Raw genomic sequence first — 19,379 nt, 5'->3', positions numbered from 1 at the left:
GCCAGGATGAAGAGGCAGGTCCCATAGAGGCTCTCCAAGAGTTCTCAGTAATGGGGGGAATGAGATCACCATATGCGCCCAGTTGCTTTCACCACGCCCCCGGCACCCACAGGAAGGGGTCCACACAGGCGTAGTTCGTTCCGTGGCCAGGCCTTGCGTGCGCCTTTCCTTCCTGTGTGTTTCCCACCGGCACATCACTAGTGGGAGGTTAAAATCCTGCGAGTCAAGGATGGCTGGGTCAAATGAAGAATTGAAATGAAAATACACAACCACTAAGAAGTGGTTCGAACCTCAACTTTCCGGGCCTAAAGCGCGGCTCCTGCCCCCTGAACCACACAGCGCCACCACCGGGTGGTTGCACAAGATGATAGGTATTTTCTACATTATTCTCTGAGTGACCGCTAGACTCTTGGGCTTTTAACAAACGTCTCACTAGAGAGTATTCAGCAGGGTCTAGTTTTGATTACCAAGCGGAGCCAGGCCTAGGAAGATGTCTCTATTTAATGCTAATTGCAGCTGTTGCAGCTGAATTGGACGCCCAGCTGAGAAGGTCGCCTGAGGGGGTCTTTCTCGTTCACCTGGTGATTTTCATTTACTTCCAGAGGGTTTCAATGCTGAATGCAAATTAATCATGTGTAGTAGTGATTATAGAGAGACATTCAATCCTTTTCCTTTTCCCTTTCTTTACAGCTTTTTGTCACTGGCTGAGAGAAGCAATGTGGTGCATGTGCAAAATTTGCTGTAACATTTGGTGTCAAGTTAAGGGTAGGAGTTTGGAGAAAATCGAAGTACTCACTTTGCATTACCCTGTTATTGTGTGACACTGGAAAGTTATTTAGCTTTTGTATTATTACACTATCTTTGAAATTAGGTTAACAACAGAAATCATGTCATGTAAGTAGAACCATACTATATATATAAAATCCAGGTTAATAGCCAAGACTTACAACATTTCTTACATTTTTTGCAGTTGGGAAGTCGTAGGACCACGTGGCCTAATGGATAAGGCGTCTGACTTCGGATCAGAAGATTGAGGGTTCGAATCCCTTCGTGGTTGGTGCTCCCTTTTTCACTTTCCCGTCCCTAACTTTCAAGCAACACTGCGCAACCTCCCACACCCCAAAAATATAGCATTCAATTACTTTCGGAAAGTGAACGTGAATTCTCTGCAGTCCTTTCCCGAGGAAATGGGAAGTTGAATCACACACCTCTTTGGAGGTGCGAGTGATTCAGGTGGGGCCAGCACACCACCTTTCAGCTGTTTGCACTTTAGAGGAAGCACTTGGCCAGGCTGGCACACAGGTGCCTGGAGTCCGGGGTGGGATGGGAAGAACGTGCGCCCTGGTCCAGACGCATCCTCCTCCCGCCTGCTGAGTGGGCTCAGTGAGCTCAGTTGAGTGCATGTTAAGGAGCTTTATTCACCTGGTCCCGCAGGGGGCGACCATCAAGTTTCCACTGGTCCCGGCGCTCGGTTACAAGTTTGACTCGCAGACACACACAAGAGTGTATCTTGAGAGCCTTGTATTTTTGAGGTCAGTTTAAATATCGCCCCCTTTCGAAAGGAAAGCTTCCCACATTTTAGAGGAGCTGAAGAAACACAAGCCTTAAAACCCGCTCCTGATTCAGGTGGATGTGGTCGTTGACCGGAAGCGTTCTTTCTCTGCCGGGGCCTGCTCCCGGGTTCTCCCTCACATCGCGGGGCGAATTAGACTGTCTGCAATATCTGAGGAACCAAGGTGTTAACAGAGACCTGAAAACAGGTGAAAACAGGAGGAGAGGCGAGCCAGGAAAAGATCTTGAAGAGGAAGCCGCTTCTCCAAAAGGCGAAAGAGATCCTTTGTAATGCCCTTTATAATAAACCAGTAAAAGTCAAAACAATTGCCTGGGCAGGAAGATATAAAAAAAAATAGAACAACAAAAAAATTAAGCCAGTAAACGTTAAAACAAAACAAAAGGGGAAAGAATCTGGCCAAATACATTTGAATACTTATATGAAATGGACAAATTATTAGGACAGCATGACTTATTAAGTATGATTAAAGAACGGAGAGCAATAATGAATAGTCAAACTACGAAATAAATTGAATTAGCTGTCAAGCATCTTCCTACTGAGAAAACCCCATGTCCCATCACTTATCCGGGGCTTACGAGGTCAGGAGATCGGGACCATCCTGGCCAACACGGTGAAACCCCGTCTCTACTAAAAAATACAAAAAATTAGCTAGCTGGACGTGGTGGCGGGCATCTGTAATCTCAACTACTGGGGAGGCTGAGGCAGGAGAATCTCTTGAACCCGGGAGGCGGAGGTTGCAGTGAGCCGAGATCGCACCACTGCACTCCAGCCTGGCGACAGAGCGAGACTCCATCTCAAAACAAAAAACAAACAAACAAACAAAAAAATCCAACGAGACACGATCTCTTCCACAGTATAGAAAAAAGAGAGGGAAAAGACCCACAACTATACTCGCAGAATGGCATAGACATATTTTTCCAGACAATGTACTCTAAACAGTTTTGTTGTGGCATAATTCCCATGCAATAAACTGCACAAGTTTAAACTATGTGTAAGTTTTACACATATATATAATCATATATGTGTAATATGTGTAATCATGAAATGACCAGTACAATAAAGATAATGAACATAGACATCACCCCGAAAAGCTTCCTCCTGCACTCTTGTAAGCCCTGTTCCCCTCTTACAACCAGGTATGCTTTCCGTTGTTATCCGTTCATAGCTTTCAGAATTTCATGGAGTGGGATCATACCGTATGTACTCTTAGAACAATTCTTTCATTCGTTATCATTATTTTGAGGTTCAAGCAATTCTCCTGCCTCAGCTCCTGAGTAGCTGGGACTACAGTCGCCCGCCACCATGCCCAGGTAATTTTTGTATTTTTAGTAGAGACAGGGTTTCACCATGCTGGCCAGGCTGGCCTCGAACTCCTGACCTCGTGATCCACCCACCTCGGCCTCCCAAAGTGCTGGGATTACAGGCATGAGCCACTATGCCCGGCACTTTGCCAGAGACTTTTAAATGGTTGATTTGAAAAAAATAATTTTTACCAGTTTCACTTGGGAGCAGGTCTGCAGGGCTCTTTTCACTTCATGTTGAAAGTCAATCTCCGGAGGCATCTCTCATACATTACTCATCCCTCCATATATATTTCTCCTCCCTCATCCTTCCTACTTAATTTCATCATAATTCTAAATTCAGAGTTTATTGGTTATAAAAAATTATTCACAGCTGTGCCATGTAGTACTATGATTATATTTTGTATCTTATGTGCCTTTTAGTTTTCTGCCAAGTTATTAACTGCCTTTTACTTTTTCTTTTATGATCATGTAACCAATTCATTCTCAATTGATTTTCCTTGAATTTAAGCAACTCTCAATATGGTGAAATACCTCAAGGAACCTATGAATTTTAATATTTTTATTAGTGGTCTCCTCTCTGGAGCCTTCATCCCCCTGCTTCAATCTAGACTGGTTGTTCTCTAGGCATGTTACACAGGTGTCTTCCTGGGGTTTTTCTTTCAACGACCTGGGATATACTTTGCCTTCTTCCTGTTTTTGACCCCTATGTTTTCCTTTTTTTTAGTGTTGTATCATTTTAATGGAGAGTAACCTCTAGGAATTTTCTGAGAGGGTGACTCCGTCTGTAAATGGCTTTATAACATACTCGGTTTGTTTGATTGATAGTTTTACTAATAAATTAGGAAATTCTGTCATAATTTATGACATTGTTCAATTGTCATTTTCAACTCTTCTATCAAATGCAACATTTCTAAATAAAACACACAGATGCTGCTTTCTGTTCAGATTTAGTTTAAAATCTAAAGCAAAAAAAAAAAAAAAAAAAAGTTTTGCCTGATTCTGGTATCTTGCCTGGTGGGAAGGTACTCAGGAGTATCTGGAAAAAAGAACTGTACACCCTGCTTCTAGCCACCATGATGACAAGTATGTGACACATAAGAATTGTGTATTATGAAATTTTCTTGAAAGGATATTAGGCAAACTGGAAACAAGCTACCAAGTATGACTATCTAGCATCTCTAAACTACTACAATTATTTAAAATTAAATATTCAAATATTTGGCCGGGCGCGGTGGCTCAAGCCTGTAATCCCAGCACTTTGGGAGGCCGAGATGGGCGGATCACGAGTTCAGGAGATCGAGACCATCCTGGCTAACACGGTGAAACCCCGTCTCTACTAAAATACAAAAAAAATTAGCCGGGCGAGGTGGCGGGCGCCTGTACTCCCAGCTACTCGGGAGGCTGAGGCAGGAGAATGGCGTGAACCCGGGAGGCGGGGCTTGCAGTGAGCTGAGATCCGGCCACTGCACTCCAGCCTGGGCAACAGAGCTAGACTCCGTCTCAAAAAAAAAAAAAAAAAATATTCAAATATTTCTCAATATGGATATCAAACCCTTTTCTCCTTGTCATGGGTGACAAGGCAAATCAGCACACCTACCAAAAGAACAGCCAGCACTAGGAAAATGCAGCTAGAAATAACTGTGGACTATGCAGGTTAGTTTACAAAATCAGGCAAGGACTGTGGGACACCCCTATCCAGTCATACCTCAACTCACTCTAGAGATATGGAAGCTCTGGGTCTTTCAGAGCAGGAACCCTGAGCTTGGTGCAAGAATCAGAAGCTTACTCCAAGGATCAATTTGAACAGCCCAGGATTCCAAATGATTCTGGAGTTTCCATGTTGTGGCAAGAGGAGAGAAGACCAACTTCTTGGGGCAATGAGAAGATCCCCCAAAATCATAACTCCTAACTTACCCTAGGCGCTTACTTTGTGCTCAGAAATATGCTTACTGCTTATATCCATCATTTATATCTATGTAACAAATCTTACTCAAATTTAGTGGCTTAAAACAACAATTGTTTCTTCTGTTTACAATTCTTCAGGTCAATGATTTGAGCTATCTTTAGCTGGGCAATTCTTTTGTTGGTTTTGTCTTGTATCGCTCGTTTGATTGTGGTCACCTGGCAGCTTGACTGAGAATGGATGGTCCGTGATGGTCCCACTAACATGTGTGGGGTGTCAGCTGGACTGCCTGGGATGGCTGAGATGGCTGAGATGGCTGAGACTGTCTCTCCACGTGGTCTTCCACCTCAGATGTTCGATGAGGTTTCCATACACAGTGGTATCAAGGTTCTAAGAGGTAAGTGACAAGGTTTCTTGAGGCCTAATCTTAGAACTCCTACACCACCATTTCTACACCATTTCACAGAATTCTATTAGTCAAAGCAAATCACAAAGTCAACTCACATACAACAGGGAAGGAAACAGACTTGGCCTCTTAATGAAAGCTGCTGCAAAATCGCATTACAGACCTGGTGTGGTGGCTCATGTCTGTAACTACAGCACTTTGGGAGGCAGAGGCAGGCGGACCACTTGAGCTCAGGGGTTTGAGAACAGCCTGGGCAATATAGCGAAACCCTGACTCTACTACTATAAAAATACAAACATTAGCCAGGCATGGTGGCGCATGCTTGTAATCCCAGCTACTTGAGCAGCTGAGGCATGAGAATCGCTTGAACCCAGGAGGTGGCGTTGCAATGAGCCAAGATCGCACCACTGCACTCCACCCTGGGGGACAGAGCCAAACCCTGTCTCAAAAAAACAAAACAAACCAAACACACATGCACACACACATTACAGAGGGATATGCCTACAGAGATGGGAGGAACTTGTGGCCATTAATCGTTAATTTATTATCAAACAACACGGTGAATAGCCCTCCTATTGATATGTTCATTGAACATCTTAGTTAAGTAAATTATCCACTATCACTTTTTTTTTTTTTAAACCAAGTGTTAATTCAAGTTGGTCTGTAGGTGTTGTTTTGAACCCACTTTTACCTTGTGGGCAGCTCAGGATGGGACTAGGGCAAATGTAAACACTTCAAAATGCAGCAGCAGCTAGAAAAGAACGGGTAGTGCTGAGCATTTGCAAATGGGCAGTCATAAATCTGTGAAGAGGGAGAGCTGTATTGTGTCTCCAGGATGTCTCAGATGTTTAAGATCCAGAAGGTGAGATTGGTGGCCCACATGTAGGCTTCCTGCTCAGTTCCGAGGCTGTACTGGGTCGGTTTATTTTTTGAGACTCAATACCCGTGTCTCTGTCATAACTACAGACATCATAGACTCATTAAGAATCCCAGAGGAATGAAGAAACTGAGGTAGGGAAAGCAGATTCAGAGACAAGAAAAGTCCCACTTATACAATGATTTTAAAACCTAAGATCGTCCTTGTTTCACAGAGTTGAAAAGTCACACAGAAATACTTGTCATGAAATTTTATATATGCCTAATCTATCTGGGCCTGAGACTGTGAAGGTCCGGTTTCTTTGAGACAGGGTCTCACTCTGTCACCCAGGAACCATAGGCGCGCGCCACCACGCCTGGCTAAATTGTATTTTTTGTAGAGACGGGGTTTCATCACGTTGCCCATGCCTGGTCTTGACCTCCTGGGCTCAAGAGACCAGCTCTCCTCTGCCTCTCAAAGTGCTGTGATTACAGGCGTAAGCCACCATGCCCGGTCAGTTTCTTATTGAAATGAATACTGTGAAGAGCTGTTTTAGCGACTGTCATATACTTGTTCCCGAAGTATTGGACAAAGGCAAGCATCAAAAAAGACCGTGTGACGACATTTATCACGCATGACCTTAAGCAGGGAATTTTAAATCAAATCACACGAGGGTTCTGAGTACAGTCTAAATCACAACGGTACATACATCGCTGAAAGGAATCGCAGATGCAATAAGCGATCCCCATTTTTGGATTTCTACAGGTCAGAGAATAGTAAAACTGCTCCAGGTGAGGCTTGAACTCACAACCTCGGCATAGCTCACAGGTGCACTGTCTTATAAGTACCGCGCGCTAACCGATTGCGCCACTGGAGCCACGGAGATAATATGGATTTGGAAAGGTATAAGAGAAGACGCTGTTACAGATTGAAGATGAACTCTTTAAATATATTTTTTTAAGGTATTAAATAATATGAGTTTTAGGCACCTTCTAATACGGGACTTCCACGAATGGGATTAAAAGCAACAATCAAGGGAACCCCGGAATTAGCTGATCCGGAGCCCTTTTCCTCCCAACTCAGAGATGCCCTGGGGACTCAGGGTTGCCTTCACCGGTACCTTGAATTTCTGCTCAGATTTTCCCACAGCTTCTCTAAAGTCAGACAATAATTTAAAAACATTTGAATGAAAGTCACATCGGTTCACCAAAAGCAGCAGGAAGCTAAGATGGCTGCATGTAAAATAGACGTGTCAATCACTACCTTCCGAGCGAAGTTTCCACCAAAAAGTACGTATTCCGCCTGCACAAAACCAGCGAGCGCATTTTCCATTGTTTCGGAATCCCGCGGTCTATCCATCTTCCACATTCTAGCTCCTGTCTCTAGTTCCTGTCTCTGCGTTCGGCTACACTATTTGCTACTTGAAATGAAATGCCAGCCTCCCACTCCCATCCAGACACTCGCTGATTTTAAATCTAATGTTAAAATGCTTTGCTACTGGGAAACACTCAGAGAGCGAGTATTTCCTTTACAAAATCACTGTTTTCGACGTATAGATGCAACGCAGGCTAAGTAAATACAGAAAAACAGTAATATAATTATTTAAAAATTTGCCACAGTCTCATATCTTGAGAAATCCATTGTTTACATTTGTTATATTTCATGTCAGGCTTTTTCTATGAAGTTTCAACAGAGAAAGATTAAATATTTTTAAAATTTTTGTTAAAGTAATTGAACAACATAACAAAATGGCCCCTCTCACCAGCACATTCCTTTTCTGTTTTTTCAAACTGAATGTCCTTTGGCCTTCCGGTGATGTACATTTATCTAGTGGGGTTCCCAGCACTGCATGGTAAATCACTTGAACCCACCCACTTTTCTGAACTTTTGATCCCCTGTTTCTACCACCTGCTGAAACAGTTCTGGTGTTTCCACCACATTGAGAGAGAGACATTTTTCCTTTTTTCCGAGTAGGAGCCATCCGAACAGTGTGTTGGGTTCTTGACAGAGGGTAAAAATTCTGTATTCAGGGAGAGCGCTCCCATATCAGTGAAGTCTCCTTATCTAACTTGATGTTGCACTCCCCTTCTTCAGGTACTCTGAGAACCTAGTTCGATATAAGGCAGATTCTGAGTGGGAGCAGAGGCACATAATATTTGGCCAGAGTCATCTGCATTGTTTTCAAGCAAGAAAGATATGCTAACCCTCAATAAGAAGGGGTGGGCCACTTCTAAAAGTTTTGAGGGTCCTGGAAATTTTGGGGATTTGGATATTCTAATACCTCAAACCAGAGGTCTCCATGTTGAGCCTCAGCTCACTGCAGCAGCCTTGACTTCTAGGCCCAAGTGGTCTTCCTACCTCAGCCTCCCTAGCAGCTGGGATCATGGATGTGTGCCGCTATGCCTGGCTATGTTTTTCATTTTGCAGAGATGGGCTTTCCCTATGTTACCCAGGCTGATTTTGAACTCCTGGACCCAAGAGATCCTCCTGCCTCTGCCTCCGAAAGTGCTGGGATTACAGACGTGAACCACCATGCCTAGCTGGAAGCTAACTTCTTTTAGAGTTTTACATACTATTCCTATGATTAAGTCTTGAGCCTGAACTTTAGATTTTGGTGCTCTTAAGTTGCAGATAGGAGAGGTCCTTTATACATCCCATGGAGACACACTTTCACAATTAGCCTTAATTTAATAATATATCATCCTCAGTCTTTAATTATCGCTCTCCAAAACATCTATTTCCTCTGGCAACGACCATCCAATTCTATTATAATTACCATTCCCCTCATGTTTCTCAAGCACCTGAAACTTCATGTCTGCTAGTGCGTATTCTTCCACCAGTTTACCATACCAGTTCAGGTTTGGCAAAAGTTTTGACAACCGCACTGCTACTTGTGCCAGTGGTTGTCTGTGCTCCACCCATCTCCTCATCGTCAACCAGACGGTGAATAATTCAACTTCAAAAACCTCCTCTCAGCATCTTCTTTCTCCGATCATATTTGGTACCAACAATTACTGGTTGGATTCCCTAGAAAGTAGACTCTGAGATGGATATTTGCATTCAGAAAGTTTACTAAGGCATTAACTGAGAATCAGCATGGAGGGTTGGGAGGGTGGCAAAGAAGAGAAGCAGAATTTGTCAGAGGGAAAAATCAGGGTGCAGTGCAAGCACAAAATGCCACCGGCCTACCCCTTGTGCATGTCTAGAGCTAGTACGGCCCTTCGAAGTTGTGCTAAGTTGAGCAGTCAGGGTTTGGCCTCTATGCCTCTCGGGGACCAGTAACTGGATACAGGCTGCCCTGGGAAGGGGACAGACTTAGGTTGAGGCAATTTCTGAAGAGGAATGACAACTGAGAGGTATCGGGTGACAACCTTCCAAATGTAAATCTTTCTGTCTGGGGGGGCTCAGGTCATGTGGGCAATACATCATTTGTGACAGAGTAAGAAGGAGGAGGGAGATAAAATGAGTTCAAGGACCAGACGGGATTTTAAAACCACCATAAAGATCGTCGATGCTGCAGAAAACATTTTATTGGAGACAGTGGCAGGGCTCATTCTGAAGCTGAGGAATCCAGGGTTGAGATGGGAAATCCCATCCTTCAAAAGATAAAGGGCATTCCTGTCCAGGTGCTGTAACCTGAATGCATTAAAGATCAGACAATAAGGAAAATTTTTTAGGGCCAGAGACAGGTTCTGGGTCCCACCAGCATGGAGATGCCCTCTCTTCTTGTGAAGCAATGTTCTTGCTCCCACAGGAGAATGGCTGGTGGGGGGAGGTGTCATGGATGAAAACTGAGCCCAAACAGTTGGAAACTGATGATACATGTTTGTCCTAGGAGACAAAAAATGTTATGAAGTGGAACCTAAACTGTGTGACTATGACCCCGTTGCTATTTCTACACCTCTAGGGTGGAGAGAGATGGAAGCGTCAGAACGTCTAGGAATGTTCTTCTTCAGGATGTGATGGCCGACTGAACCATTGTCGTGGAAGGATGATTTCCCTCTGGTGGATACGAATGATTCAACCTGTAACAGAGGTCTAGGGATTTTAGGTTTCCATTTTTTTCAGTCTTCACCCACATACTCTTGAGAGGCAAAAGAGCAGTATCCTTCCAAATATAAATCTAGTTTGTGGAGAGTGGGAATTCTGGCAGTATGTGGAGGTGATTTGCTCAGGTGGAGCCCATGCAGGAAGAGAGTGTGGTGAGAAGATGGATATTCCTTTTTTGCGGGGAGAGGGGGAGCAAGTCATTAGGTGAGAAGTAGAAGTAGGATTGCTCCTGCCCTTAACTCCACCTTCCTATTTGGTTTTGAATTGCTTCAAGTACGCCAGGATGTCTGTCTTGACTGAGCTGACGGTAGCCTGGTGGGACCAGCGCATGACAGGGATTCCATCAGGCCCCACCAGGAACTTTTCAAAGTTCCAGCGGATGTCATGGACCTTTACAGGGTCCCAGGATATAGATTTGAATGTGCCCAAAATCTCAGAGGGATGAGGACAGGAGTGCTAAAGCAGAGAGATGGAAAAGAGAAACAATGTTATTTCTGCTCCTGGATGATCCAGGCTATTTTTACCCACGGGTAATCCACCCCCTCCTATACCTAGATATTTTAACTTCCTGTTATTCCTAAAAATCTCCATAGATTCTTGAATCACCACTATGCCAACTACCAAGAATATTATAGATATTATAGCAAAATCTGCTCTCTTTCAGTTTCTCCCCATAACCCTATCACAAAATTTTGCTGCCACGGATAAGACATGTTACCTTTTATGCTTTTGGTTTCCTTTTCTTCAAAGTAAATAGCTTGGATTGGAATGTGGTTTTCCAGGTCTTAGGGTTCCATGGGCCACTAATATTTCAATAATTATCTTTTGGGACCAACACTGAATTACTAATATTTTGTCAAAAAACAAAAATTTTTAAAACACCATCATTTATCACTTAATTTAAAAAGACCATTGGAAAAATAAACTGCATGTGGGTCATAATTTGTGAATAAAGGGAAGCCCTATAAGTTAGACGAGATGAGTTCATAAAAAAGCTTCTTACACTGTTCCTTTTTTTCCTTTTCTTTTTTTTTTTTTTTTGAGACAAAGTCTTGCTGTGTCCCCCAGGCTGGGGTGCAGAGGCATGATACACTGTTCTATTGTCTTCAACTTATTGAGGATATATAAAGTCTTAACATGGACTAGTCTTGGTTCACAGTCCAGCATTTAGGAACAATTCACTTTGGTAATCTTTAGGGTTCTTTCAGCTCTGGCATTCTCTATGTCTAAAAATCAGTGTTTCATAAAAGGTACCTACTACCCTGTATCATACCTGTTGGTTTGTTATTGTTTTTGTTTTTGTTTTTTTGAGACAGTGTCTTGCTTGGTTGCCTAGTGTGGAATGCAGTGGCACAATCATAGCTCACTTCTGCCTCCAGCTCCTGAGCTCAAGCAATCCTCTGACTTCAGCCTCCCGAGTAGCTGAGACTACAGGTACATGCCACCACACCCAGGAATTTTTGTATTTGTTTTGTAGAGACAGAGTCTCACTATGTTGCCCAGGCTGGTCTTGAACTTCTGGACTCAAGCAATTCTCCTGTCCTGCCTTAGTCTTCCAAAGTGCTGGGATTACAAACATGAACCACCACAACCAGCTAGATAGCTAATTGTTTCTAACTCTCTCTCCACTATAAACTCATCAAAGGTAGAGACTGTGCCTTATTCATCTTTATATCCTTATTATTTAGATTGCTTTATAAATAGCAGGCATTCATCAAGTGTACCTGGAATGAATGAATGAACGTCAACGAGCAAAAGAGGGTGGTCCTAGTAAAAGTTGCCATTCCACACAACTCTCTTCACCACACAAGTTAGAGCCCCACAGATACTCACAAATTAATCTCCAGATCAGCATGTGGAATGTGGAATGCTGATCTGGAGATTTTCTCCAAAAAGACCAATCCCACCTCCAGGCCAGAGCCTGTCCGGAGCTGCACGACCCGGCCATAGCGAATAATAATTGAGGATTAAACGCCTGAGCTATATTCATTTCCACCCCACACCTTCTCCCTATCTTTGCCTTTTTTCCCCTGTACTAATACCTCATTAAAGATGGCGCTCTTCCTGCTTCTTCTTCACTCACTTTTCCCGTGCCCGGGAAAATTGTTACTTAATAGCGCAAGCGCAACATGACTTCCGACCGGAGAAACCGAAACTAACCTGGCCACGCCCTCGGTAATGAGATCATTTCCGCCTTAGCCCAACCCCTTCCCTTCCAAGTGTATATAAGGCAGTGCATTACTGCCATTAAACGAGACTTGATCAGAGCGCTGTCTTGTCTCCGTATCTCGTGTCTCTTGTTCCCCAAATTCCCACACCCTCCTCCAGGGCCTGCTCTGACTATCCCGTGGGCCGGGATAAGAACCCTGGATCCATTTCTGCCACACCAACTCTATGCTAGGAATATTAGAAAAGAGGAGGCGGCTTATGCCAGGAATTTACTCACCTTCAAGAAGCTGAAGACTTTCTGTTCTTTTTCACCATTCACATCCCCTTTCTCAAAAAGCTGGAAATTAGGTACAAATCCTCCCCCTGGACGGACATACCTGCAACAAGTCATAATGTTCCCAGGAAGCTCCAGGATATGCAAGTAAAGGTTATAATGGGATACTAAGATTCGAAATCATGACAAAGGGGAGAAAGAGGAAAGTATCATTGTGCATAGGGAGGAATACGGCCATGTTTTGGCTTTGGGCTCTCTGACTCACTTTATTCTCTCTCTATCCCATGACCCGTCTCTTTTCCTCCATCCCTTCTGTCTTCCATAGTCCAAGTCTCAGCCAGGGATGGAGAAAGAGTCTCTGGAAACTGCCAGACGCTTATCAGGGTAGGCCGAAGTTAAATGCTGCTTGCAATGCCCCTGAGCCTATTCATCCAAACCTCCCCAGAAGTTCCTGAGCTGGAAGGGCCTCTGGAGACTGAGGAAAGGTACACAGGCACCTCCTATTGGATTTAAAGAAGACACTTACTTGAGCCCAGGAAGAATCTCTTTGTTATCTCCTGGTTCTTGCTTTCCAAATTGGTTGCAGGGAAAGCCCAGCACAACTAGACCATAGGGCTTCAGCTCCTCCTGGAGTGCATTTAGTTCTGTGGTTAGAGGAGGGACAACATATTGGTCTGGGTGGAGATTCTGCCTTGTGCAGGGATCTTTCCCTGGGGTTACCCATTTTACAGAGAAGGAAACAGAGGCCCAGGGAGGGAAACAGCTGTACATCAGAAGGGTTGTTAGTGGCATAGCTGAAGTTAGAGGCCGGATCTTCAGACGTGCACTCAAAAGCCTTCTGTTACGGTGCAGTGTTTCCCATACCTGCAGTGCATCAGAATCAGCTGAACGCCCTTCCCTAAAAATAGGGATGCCCAGGTCCCATTTCAGAGAGTTTTCTGTTCCTCTGAAATGGGGCTTAGTCATTTTTATTACTCAAAAGCTCAACAGGTGATTTTTGTTTGTTTGTTTGTTTTGAGATGGAGTCTCATTCTGTCGCCCGGGCTGGAGTGCAGTGGCGCGATCTCGGCTCACTGCAACCTCCGTCTCCTGGGTTCAAGCGATTCTCCTGCCTTAGACTCCCGAGTAGCTGGGACTACAGGTGCGTGCCACCATGACCAGCTAATTTTTTTTGTATTTTTAGTAGAGACGGGGTTTCATCATGTTAGCCAGGATGGTCTTGATCTCCTGACCTCGTGATCTGCCCGCCTCGACTTCCCAAAATGCTGGGATTACAGGCGTGAGCCACAGCGCCTGACCTGAATCTTTCTTTTTTAAAGGAAAAGACACAGATAATGAGGACTGAGCTCCTCTCCTCTGTGCAGCCTGGCTCACCCGGAGTGGAGTGGAAGTAAAATTGACAAAGGCAAAGAGAACCAGAGAAATCTGAAGTCAACTATCCTAACATTTTTCAACAATCCTCACGATGCTGAAGATGCATTCTTCCTAAAAATCCTCAGTGATATGCTGAAACACAAGCTTCAGCTGCCTTCGTCCACTACCAAGAAATTTTCCAACTTGTCTGCTCAGACTTTTATAATCAGCTTCTTTGTTAACTCTTTCTGAGCCAGATGCCTTTAGTCCCTTGACAAACACTAACCAGTCCCACTCAGATTCAGTTCAGCCAACTGGCACCTCCTCTAGTCCTTTTAAAAAAAAAAAACAGAGATTGCCTTCCTGTTTTCACAGGGTTTCTCAGTACACCTCCCTATATCCTTCCATTGTCTGTTATTTGCAGGGTGGAAACTGAATAAATCGATTCTTAAAGTCCCTATAAACTGGGAAAATAAATTGTGTTCCAATAAATATTATTCAGTCTTAAGAAAGAATGAGGAAATGATCTGAACTCAAATGTATTTTATTAATTAAAAAAATCAAGGCAGCAAATAGTATTTATAGTGTGTTATCAGCTTGGGAGGGAGAAGCAGAAAAAAGAATATCTATGTATTCTGTAAACATGATAATATTGGTCTACTGAAGGGAGGGGAAGAAGGTGGAAACCTTTGGTTCAAATTTTTTTTCCTTTTGAACTTTGAGACTTGTGAATATAATACTTATTCAAAACATAATTAAAAACAAAAAATGAAGGTCTTATTACTTCAAATATAAGAAGTACATTTGTCTCTGGTATAATCCATCCTGTTTGTTTTCACTGATTTTTAAACAGCGTGCCCTAAAATATGAGAAAATTCTTCCCTGAATAATGTACAAAAAGGGAGGAAAAACTACATCCTAAAAAGGGGTTGAGGTTGGAGAGGGAGTATTTGCTTCTATTACAGCCTCATCTGCCAGCCCTCACTCTAATCAAATGCAGTTCCAGGTATAAAACTCCTTTTTCTTGTCGTTGTAAGTTACCTGTAAAACCTTGCAAAAGTCTCAAAAACATGGGTCTTCTGTCCTGTATTTATCAAGAAGACTTCTGGAATCTTCTGAGAGGCTCCTAGTTCTCAAGTACATATTGATTCCCCTGGAAATCTCAGGGAAAAGCAGAGGCAGGGCATGGGGAAGGGGTTAGCACATTTTTTCTGTAAAGGGCCAGATAGGAAATACTTCAGACTTTGTGGGCCATATGGTTTCCGTCACCACTACTCCTACAACTACTGACCTCTATTTTACAGCATGAAAGCAGCCATAGGTGATGTATAAATGAACGGGGATGGCTGCATTCCAATAAAACTTTGTTAACAAAGCCAGGCTGACCAAATTTGGCCTGTATGCCAGAACTTGCTGACTTCTGATATGGGGGATGAAGTCACTTGATTTATGAGTATTTATTTTGGTATATAATTAGAATTAAACTATAATTCCAAGTATAATTTAGAATATAATCAGCTGGAAAATTTAGTCCCAAAGAGCTATGAATTCTTACCAGGATATTGCGCTGTCAGACCACAGTAGGTGGCCACGTTGACAAAGAGGATGTGCTTGCCCACATACTGCTTGAAGGGAACATATTCGTTCTTATTAAGTGCGATGGCCTCATAGTCATAGATGGTGCCTTTCTCATCTTTGTGACAATCCATCTGGAAGATTTTTTTTTAAAGTGATAATATTGGTAACAACAATTCCTAGCATCTGTGTAATCTTTCAAAGAAGTCAAAGAATAGGTACATTCTGACCAAGACCTAGAAAACAAGTAAGAGTTGTCTAAAGTATCAATGACAAGACTGAAACTTGGTTCTTGTAACTTGGAAATAAAAAACCAAGTTTCATAAGCCAGGCAGAGAAAGACAAGCATTGCATTTTCTCACTTATTTGTGGGATCTAAAAATGAAAACAATTGAGCTCATGGAGATAGAGAGTAAAAGGGTGGTTCCCAGAGGCTGGGAAAGATACTAGGAGGGTGGGAGGGAGGTTGGGATGATTAATGGATACAAAATAAGATAGTTAGAAAGAATGAATAAGACCCAGTATTTGATAGCACAACAGGGTGACTATAGTCAATAATAACTTAATTGTGCATTTTTAAATAACTGAAAGCATATAATTGGATTGTTTATAGCACAAAGGATAAACGCTTGAGGGGATGGATACCCTATTTTCCATAATGTGATTATAACATATTGCATGTCCGTATCAAAACATCTCCTGTACCCTATACATATACACACTTATTATGTACCCTCTCCGCACCACACACACATAAGAATCAAGTTTCCTATTATTTTGAAAGATGTGAGATACCAGGAAATGCATGGATAATGGAAAAGGGTGTTGATTCATAAGCTGGGATGGTAGGAGCTGGAAGTAAGTGGGGCTGAAGAGAAAAGCACGCTTGCCTTACATGCTTCTGTAAAAGAGGCTACTCCTTGGCTCTGGATTGAAGGTCTCCTGCCTGGACTCTCTGAGAAGGGCGTGTTTTAAATTGCTGAACTATTTTTAGGATAACTTAGTTACTTCTCTTTCCCCAGGTCTTCTGACCTCTTACTCCACTCATCAGCACATAGAGTAGAAAGAACACTGTCCTGGGAATCAGAAGCCAGTTCCATTGTTAAATTCCTCTGTGAATCTGGGCAATTCCCATCCCAGGCCTTCAGTTTCCCCATGAGTAAAATGAAGATATTTACCTAGATTCTTACTAGAACTCCAAGTGAGCTTCGATGTTTAACATTCTAGATTCTAATATTATCTTCACCTCGAATAACTTTCTCGTCACTCTCCTACTAATATGGTGGTCGTGTAAGCCAATACTGTGAAATCCCAGGTTTTGGTAGCTCTCAAGAAAAGAGATGGAGAACCCTAAAGTCCATCTGCAGGTAAGTCCCTGAAATCTGTCCGGCAGCATCCAACCCACGACTCACCCAGCTCTTCAGCCCATTGTGCTCCAGGTGTCTAATATCCACCTTCATCCTCCGTTCCGCCTATCCCCTTCCTTCTCAAATCTCATGAACATATTAATATTTGAGCAGACTTCCACGCAACATTTGTTAAGTTCCACATAACATAAATTAGTCCTGCCTGAAATTCTCATCACATGTTCTTTTATTAAATTCCTCTACAAGGCAGGTCTCATCTTATTCCTCCTTTGTCTCTACCCTTACAGGGTTCATGCAGTACCCAAAGTGTACTGATGCCACAGTACTCACCAGCACATGCTGATCCCTTTTCTTATACTGGGGAAGCTGCCACAAACTGCTCATGGAATACAAAACATATATGATAGGAATATGAAAAGGAAGCTATATGTCCAAACCATCCAGTTAGAAGAAGGTGGAAAGGAACTGGCTGAAGAAAAGAAAGAAGGGCATTATCTGATAAGGAATGTCCAGACTTAAACTACGATTAAACTAGACTTCCTGGAAATGCAATAGTCTAGTAAGGATTTTGGTTGAACACCATCTGCCCCCATTCAGAGAAGGAGTAATGCAAAACAAAACACAACTTTTCGAATCCTGTAATCCCACTGATTTTATCACTAGCATACTAGGTTGTAGCTACTCACTTCTTACTCTTGAGGAAAAAGATATTTTTCAATGCAGGTTTTTATGCCTTTCCCTAAATTTATACACATATATGTGCACTAGCAAAATTGAGGGATCTATAAAGAGAATATTGTGTGAAAGTATCCATTCTTATCTTCATGTTGCCTAGTATCAAGTTAAACATTTGCAAGAATTTGCCTTTTTGTTTCTTTTGCTACTGCAATGACAATTACTCACAGTCGTGTTGGGTACCAGGATGCAAGAGCTTAGAGAGACTCCCAGTTCGAAGACTCCTTTTAGTCCAGTTTACTTCTGATATTGACTGCTGTTTCAAATTTATTGAAGTCTATATGCCATGTCTCAATTATCTCTAAATGCAGCTTTTATTAAGCAAATTCTGTAGCCCAGAGTCTCCATACTCAATTAAGCACCACAGGTAACATAAAAACCGTATCAATTCTCAAAATAGAAGTTCACCCAGGAAATTATCTAGTTAATTTTAGAGGCGAGGGATGGGGAGATCTTATTAGAACTGCATTTTGTAGAATGTATTATACACATAAAATTGTTGTTCACCCGCCCACAAGGTAGTTATTGTTACCCATAAATTTACAATGAGAAAACAGAGGTTAATTTGTCCAAAGCCAAAAGTGGTAACCCATTATGTAAATGAAAGTTTGCCTTTACCTAACTTCATGATTATTTTTTGCCTCCAAGTTAATCGCATTCATTATTATCCTTTCCTGAACTGCCCCTTCTGCTGCCAGACACATGTGTCTTATCAAGAAGGTAATGAGCCATTAATTGCGCATAGAACAGAGGCCAGAATCCAAGATGCCTGACCCCAAATCCAGTTGTTTTAGGGCTCTGATTCTTTTTTTTTCATGTTTTATGCTTCTGTGATAACTCTGACTTTATCCATCCTTAAAACTTCCACATTTGTTTTTTCCTCCTCTTCAAGGGGTTCTTGCTGAGTTGTGTCTGAGACGAGTCCACTCAGCTTCTCCTTCAAACCCCAGTCCCCACCTACTGTAAGGCCCATCGCTGTCCCAGCCGCAGACCCAGCTCTGAAGCAGAGACTGATGTGGCCGGAGAGGTCTCCAGGGGGCCTCCACCTGAAGAAAGGGAGAAAGGACTACAGTATAGAGACCCTTTCTTCCCTAGTCATATTCAACGCAAGGAACACCCATCCATAGGAGTGAAGAAGATTCAAGGAGAAAAAAAGCAAGATTTAGGGGAACAGGCAAAGAAGAAGAAAGCAGGAGTTGGAGTCTTACAAGAAGGACTGGAGGGCAGGGTCTAGAAGTAGGACAGAAGAGTAACTACCATGCCCTCTTTGGAGCTCACTCACCTTCATCGTCTCCTGCTTGGGACTTGTTTGCACAAAGCAGGCTAGGAGAAGGGGAAGCAGATGGACGACCCTTAACTGTGTAGTCATGACTAGTGTTTGTAGATTGCTAGTCTGGGGGCCTGAGGTCCTTGCCCACCTCCGCAGTCTTTTGGTATCTTGGCAGGGACTTAGCCCAAGCCCCCACAGGCCAATCACAGGGCTGCAAGGATTCTGGGCGCATGAGGTCGGGTTGAGGATCACAGAACTCAAACCACATCCTGTCCCACACACACCCCCATGAGCACTCAGCGCTCACCAGTGCAATGAGGACCTGGGACTCACAAGTTCTGGGAAAATTATAAATGGGTGATGGCAAGCCCTCTGAGGTCCTTAAACACTGCAGTCTGTTTTTCCTCAATGTATGGAAGTGTCTAGATGCTGATGCAACCTCCCAATAAAGTCACTGCAAAAGGGTTGGTCTAGACATTTCAAATGTTATTTCTTATATTATTTGAGCTTGAAAAAAATCAAAGGATGGGCCGGCCATCTAGTA

The 19,379-nt window shown here is 43.0% G+C and overlaps 1 protein-coding gene and 2 non-coding genes across 4 annotated transcripts; 1 reads left to right on the top strand and 2 right to left on the bottom strand.

Moving 5' to 3' along the window:
- Nucleotides 1–984: 984 nt before the first annotated feature.
- On the top strand, nt 985–1,057 carry TRNAR-UCG (transfer RNA arginine (anticodon UCG)). The gene has a single exon. It is a non-coding gene; the product is annotated as a tRNA-Arg (tRNA).
- Nucleotides 1,058–6,825: 5,768 nt separating this feature from the next.
- On the bottom strand, nt 6,826–6,919 carry TRNAI-UAU (transfer RNA isoleucine (anticodon UAU)). Its single transcript has 2 exons — nt 6,882–6,919; nt 6,826–6,861 (listed from the first exon to the last, which is right to left on the bottom strand). It is a non-coding gene; the product is annotated as a tRNA-Ile (tRNA).
- Nucleotides 6,920–9,549: 2,630 nt separating this feature from the next.
- Nucleotides 9,550–19,067, bottom strand: GPX5 (glutathione peroxidase 5). Of its 2 annotated transcripts, XM_050788527.1 has the most exons (5): nt 18,848–19,067; nt 15,444–15,597; nt 13,062–13,179; nt 12,539–12,638; nt 9,550–10,548 (listed from the first exon to the last, which is right to left on the bottom strand). In XM_050788527.1, the coding sequence occupies exons 1-5, from the start codon at nt 18,932–18,934 to the stop codon at nt 10,342–10,344; spliced, it is 666 nt and encodes a 221-aa protein (XP_050644484.1). In that variant the 5' UTR covers nt 18,935–19,067; the 3' UTR covers nt 9,550–10,341. The 2 variants fall into 2 exon arrangements, with proteins under 2 accessions (XP_050644484.1, XP_050644486.1); XM_050788529.1 differs by lacking the exons at nt 9,550–10,548; nt 13,062–13,179 and having other exon boundaries at nt 12,577–12,638; nt 18,848–18,934.
- Between the last annotated feature and the right edge of the window lie 312 nt (nt 19,068–19,379).

The sequence above is a fragment of the Macaca thibetana genome, chromosome 4 (genome assembly GCF_024542745.1).
Source record: "Macaca thibetana thibetana isolate TM-01 chromosome 4, ASM2454274v1, whole genome shotgun sequence".
Taxonomy (NCBI): domain Eukaryota; kingdom Metazoa; phylum Chordata; class Mammalia; order Primates; family Cercopithecidae; genus Macaca; species Macaca thibetana.
Note: the sequence above shows the minus strand (reverse complement) of the source record. Positions and strands in the feature narration are given on the sequence as shown.

Bases quoted from the DNA above. Each gene is read 5' to 3' on its own strand.
- GPX5 (XM_050788527.1), bottom strand. From the start codon at position 18,934: ATGACTACACAGTTAAGGGTCGTCCATCTGCTTCCCCTTCTCCTAGCC. The intron at 13,180-15,443 runs GTAAGAATTCAT...CTCTAACCACAG, and splicing joins TCTGACAGCGCAATATCCTG to AACTAAATGCACTCCAGGAG. The intron at 12,639-13,061 runs GTAAGTGTCTTC...GACTTGTTGCAG, and splicing joins GAGATTCTTCCTGGGCTCAA to GTATGTCCGTCCAGGGGGAG.